The 5156-nt window shown below is 34.3% G+C and overlaps 1 protein-coding gene across 1 annotated transcript; it reads left to right on the top strand.

The window, feature by feature from the left end:
* Positions 1 to 438: 438 nt before the first annotated feature.
* Positions 439 to 4464, top strand: Spf45 (splicing factor 45). The gene is made up of 7 exons (XM_034982081.2): positions 439 to 832; positions 912 to 1092; positions 1659 to 1780; positions 2606 to 2806; positions 3700 to 3850; positions 3928 to 4022; positions 4169 to 4464. The coding sequence occupies exons 1-7, from the start codon at positions 677 to 679 to the stop codon at positions 4439 to 4441; spliced, it is 1179 nt and encodes a 392-aa protein (XP_034837972.1). The 5' UTR covers positions 439 to 676; the 3' UTR covers positions 4442 to 4464.
* The last annotated feature ends 692 nt before the right edge of the window (positions 4465 to 5156 follow it).

Raw genomic sequence — 5156 nt, 5'->3', positions numbered from 1 at the left:
TATGATAATAAATATTTACAAAACCTTAAAACCTTTTTCTTTCTATAATATAGTTATAATTAAGTAGCTCAAAGAGTCATAGTCTTGTAATATATATTTTTAAACATGTTTTAAACAAACGTTAATGGAATTATTAATGTTTATTTAAAACGTGTTCCAAAAATATAAAATATTCTAGTAAAGTACATTTAAATAGCATTTAAATTTTCGCGCTCTCGCACGCCTAGCGCGCTTTTAGTGCCCTCTTGATGTGAGTACACGCGTAACTTTGAAAAAGAAATCTAGAGTCGCACATCTATTTCTAGTATATAGTAGATAATCTATGGAAGGCTCTCTATTTCCAGTGTATTACATTACTCTATGCTCACAGCTCACAGAGTAGGTACATTTGTACTCTTTGTGGCAAGCTTTGTGTCAACAGTGATTTAATTTTTCTGTTCGGTGATTCGGTACCTACAGTTTAGGAAATAGGAATACATAAATATTCAATTAAGAACTAAAATTCATATTTCAATGTGTTTATTAAAGAGTACCATTTTGTATATTATGTAAAAATTATTATTGATAGTGTTGAATTTAATTACCTACTGTTAATAATTGTGTATATATTTTTTCTTAGACTACGTATATTAATTTTTCTGTAAATCAATGTTTGAAGGAAATTTATCGTGTTAAAATGTCTTTGTACGACGATCTTGATACAATAAAGGCTCGTACAACAGAGAAAGTAGCAGGATGGTCTTCAGGCATCAAACTTTTACAGTCACAGTTGCAACTGAAGAAAGCGGCTGTAACTCAACCTAAAAGGGAAGCACTGCGAAGATCTAACCAAGTATGAATTCATCTCTTTAAAACTTTTACAATTAGATATGTGACTTCTTTATATTACAAAACAAAACTGTTATGTATAGGTGTTGACGCCTGTAATAGATTTAAAAAGTAAGCAAAAAGATGAAGATGAACCTAATTCGGATAGTCCAAAAATACAACCGAATACATTGACAGCTTCATTGAATGTTCGTGACTTTGATTGGAATGTTGCTAACGAGTATGATCCTATGTGGCCTAATGATTATGAAAAAGTTGCCAAAGGTATGTATTACCACCATTCATAAATAATAACAACCTGCCTTTTTAATTATCACATAGCCACAGTCTCCATTGTTGTGATTTACTTTAAGCTATTTTTACTTTTAAACTCAAATTAAATTACTGAAGCTCAGTGTGTAACTGCAGTGTTTCATTCATGCATCATCATTTTCTTGCAAGTGATGATTGTGCAGGGCTCTACTTAAATTGTATCACTAGCCATTTTCAATCTTAGATTTTGACTAGCCGTGGACTACACAAATTTCGAATCTCTATTTTAAACCCTTAGGGGTTGAATTTTCAAAAATCCTTTCTTAGTGGATGTCTACAGCATAATAGCTATCTGCATGCAAAATTTTAGCCTGATCCGTCCAGTGGTGTGAGCTGTGCATTGATAGATCAGTCACTCAGTCACCTTGTCTTTTTATATATTTAGAAGATTAATGCATCCTTCCTATCACATTTAATACATTACCTATACTGCATCATAATAATTTTGCTTTAGGTATAATAATTGCAATCAAACTTATAATTATTTTACTGTATGACTGTAACTGATATATTTCCAGAAATGCAAGCCAAAAGACTAAATCTTGATGGCAATGAGAGAGGTGACAGGGCAGAAAGAAAACGTAAATCAAGATTTGGTGATGAAGAAGATGTAACCCCAGAAAAAACTCTTGTACCAATGGTATTGTAGTAGTATTCTTTTTTAGCGTTACATACCTCAAAAAGAAAAACGGAACCCTTATAGGATCACTTTGTTGTCTGTCTGTCAAGAAACCTACAGGGTACTTCCCGTTGACCTAGAATTATGAAATTTGGCAGGTAGGTAGGTCTTATAGCTGACATTCGGGGAAAAATCTGAAAACCGTGAATTTGTGGTTACATCACACAAAAAAATTAAATTGTGGTCATGAACTAATAATTAGTATTTTTAACTTTCGAAGTGAGGTAACTATATTAAGTGGGGTATCAATATCATATGCAAGGTCTTCACCTGTACATTCTAAAACAGATTTGTATTTATTTTTATGCATCATAGTTTTTGAATTATCTTGCAAAATGTCGAAAAATACGACTGTAGTACGGAACCCTCCTTGCGTGAGCCTGACTCGCACTTGGCCGGTTTTTTTAATTTTCCTATTGTTTTCATTTCTACCAATCTGGCTTATTCTTGGTATTCAGTATTTATTATTGTTCTATGCATATTAAGTCTTATTTAGTAATAATCCAACAAGTAGTACTAGCTTAAAATTGACATAATAATGGGGCCAATTCTCTTGTACACAATCTCTAAACTAAACTAAATTAACAGGTCTAAATCTTGTGCTATCCTTTTCCGCAAGCAACATTATGAAAGGGATAGCAATAGATTTAGACGTTCCATTTTAGTTTAGTTTAGAGATTGTGCACAATGGAATTAGCCACATTATGAGTATTAATAAGTACTAAATATGAGTTGTAAATTAGTATAATAAATAATCATGACTTATAATTATTTGTTTCTTTTTAGCAACCGGAGGAAGAAGAAGCAGAAGAGATATCAAAACGTGCAACTGGAGTTGCTATAGCACCCCCTCCATCCTTAACCATGGAGTCATTATCACCACCTCCACCAGCTGTGCCAGCAGCAAGCCCTAGTCCAGGCTTCTCAATCGGAGGATATGGGGCCAGTTCTATAGCTGCAAAGATTATGGCAAAATATGGTTTTAAGGTTATTATTTTTCACTTACATTAGCCTTTTTAATAAACTATTGGTTGGTATTGGTTACAATGTACTTCCTTATAATTCATTGTAACCAATACCACATGTGTTGGTTATAAGTTGGTGTGGTGTGGTTGTTATTGGTGTGTGAAGTCTGCCAGTCTGCACTTGGCCAGCCTTCTGCCTCCTTCTCACTCTAAAAGGAGACCCATGCTCTGTGGTAACCTGGCGATGGGTTGATCATGAATACCACAATACTTAACAGTATCTTCCACAATGCAAATACAGAAGAATCACTCCACAAAGATGTTTTAGATCAACATCAAACTTTATAGTGTTGAACACTATAATGTGCAATTCAGCTTGCACAGCACTGCAGCCAAATTTAACACACTGCTTTTTATATTGTATAAACTCTTAGGCGTAAGGTACACCAACTGAGTGGAGTGGCGGAGAGGTATAGCTGTGTTCTTATCAAATTAAACTCTGTTATTATATTTTGACATAAGGTTGAAATCAAACGGATCCGCGTTACCGCGCGCCTCCCCCACTGTGCTCAAGATTGACGTGTGTTAGGGTGATCCATCGGATTTTGATTTAGAAAAAGAAGTATTTATAAAATACTTATATACTTTTAATTATTGTGAAAACAAGAACCTACTTAACAAAGAACTAAACTAGATTTTGATATTAATAAACTTATTATTTTCCTTGAATTTCCACTGTTGGATAGAGACAAGCTTTTCCAGACCAGTACATAGTAAATAGATATAGTTGCAAAGCAATTTATGAAATTTTCATGTAGTTAAGTAATTTGTACAATAGAATTAGCATCAGTGTCTCAGTTTCTCCAATCATAAAATCAAAAATCTTTTTAATAAATTGTTACTTAAATGTTCCAGGAAGGTCAAGGCTTGGGTAAAAAGGAACAGGGAATGTCAGTAGCACTGCAAGTGGAGAAAACTTCTAAGCGTGGTGGACGTATCATACATGAAAAGGATAGTACTGTAATGCCACCCCCAGGTTTTGCTATGCCCGTGCTTCCTGGATCAGGTATTATTGTCTTCCTATAGTTACTCTGTTTATCTTATCATTTGGTTCTTTTAACAAAATTAACTGTCTTCTTACAGACTCACCAAATGCATCAAATTCACCTCAAGCTTCTAAGCAAGAACCTTCAATTACCGAAATAATGAAATCACCAAGCAAAGTAGTTTTATTGAGGGTAAGTGTTAAAATATTTAAAGAAGAAATAAAATAAACTCAGATAATGACCTAACAACTCTAGCCTGCACACCTCAGGGAAGCTTGATCAGTCTGTAACTCTTAATGTAAATCATCAATCATTTTTTTATTCATTTTGAATCACAGAACATGGTGGGCCCAGGCGATGTTGATGAAGAACTTGAACCTGAAGTGAAAGATGAATGCAACACAAAATATGGCGACGTCATAAAGGTCTTGATATTTGAATTACCAAATGTTCCACATGAAGAAGCTGTCAGAATATTTGTTGAGTTCAAACGAATTGAAAGTGCTATAAAAGCAGTGGTAGATTTAAATGGCAGATTTTTTGGCGGTAGACAAGTCAAAGCAGGCTTTTACGACGTAGAAAAGTTTGCCTCCCTACAATTGACTGAATAAATGAAAATGTTTTAATGAATAAATGTTGCTTTTTATTATGTGACCTCTTCCTTTAATCACATAATTGAAGGAGTTTTCTTGGGATAATAATGATCAAATTGACTTACTAACTTGTAATCCACTAGTTTAACACTTAACACTTTATTTTTAAAAGGTTTGTGTAATGATAACTAGTAGTAGTAGTATATAGATATTGTAATTTAGGAAAGTAACAAAAATATCTTGAAGAGGAACCGTAAAGAAACTCTCTTGATTAACTTAATCTATTGCTGGTAAGAAACTGGGCAAGTGCGAGTCGGACTCGCTCATCGAGGTTCCGTACCTTGAAAGGATATGGATAGTGAATTATTTTTCTCCAACTTGCTCAGAATTGGCTACTTTACTCAAGAAAGGTTTTCACTACAGAGGACTGTTTTCTAATCCGAGACCGAAATTTGTTCCACTCAGTGGCGGAAAGCTTATTTTATTTACTACTCCACTGCCAACTGCACTTTTAGTGGCCATCTGCACCTTATTGACTTTATAACCTATATTTAAATTAGATTTTCTAATTTTGCTTTCCTTACTAACATTTGGATATTAGATTAGTTCACAGACTATAGTGTATATGATTAGTTAATCCAATTGTGTCCACTAGGTGGACGGACGACATCAGACGAGTCGCAGGGAGACGCTGAATTCAGGCGGCGCAAGACCGTGTCGTGTGGAAGTCCCT

This window comes from Maniola hyperantus, chromosome 2, assembly GCF_902806685.2.
Source record: "Maniola hyperantus chromosome 2, iAphHyp1.2, whole genome shotgun sequence".
NCBI classification, from domain to species: Eukaryota; Metazoa; Arthropoda; class Insecta; order Lepidoptera; family Nymphalidae; genus Maniola; species Maniola hyperantus.
This window is presented reverse-complemented; position numbering and strand designations above follow the sequence as displayed.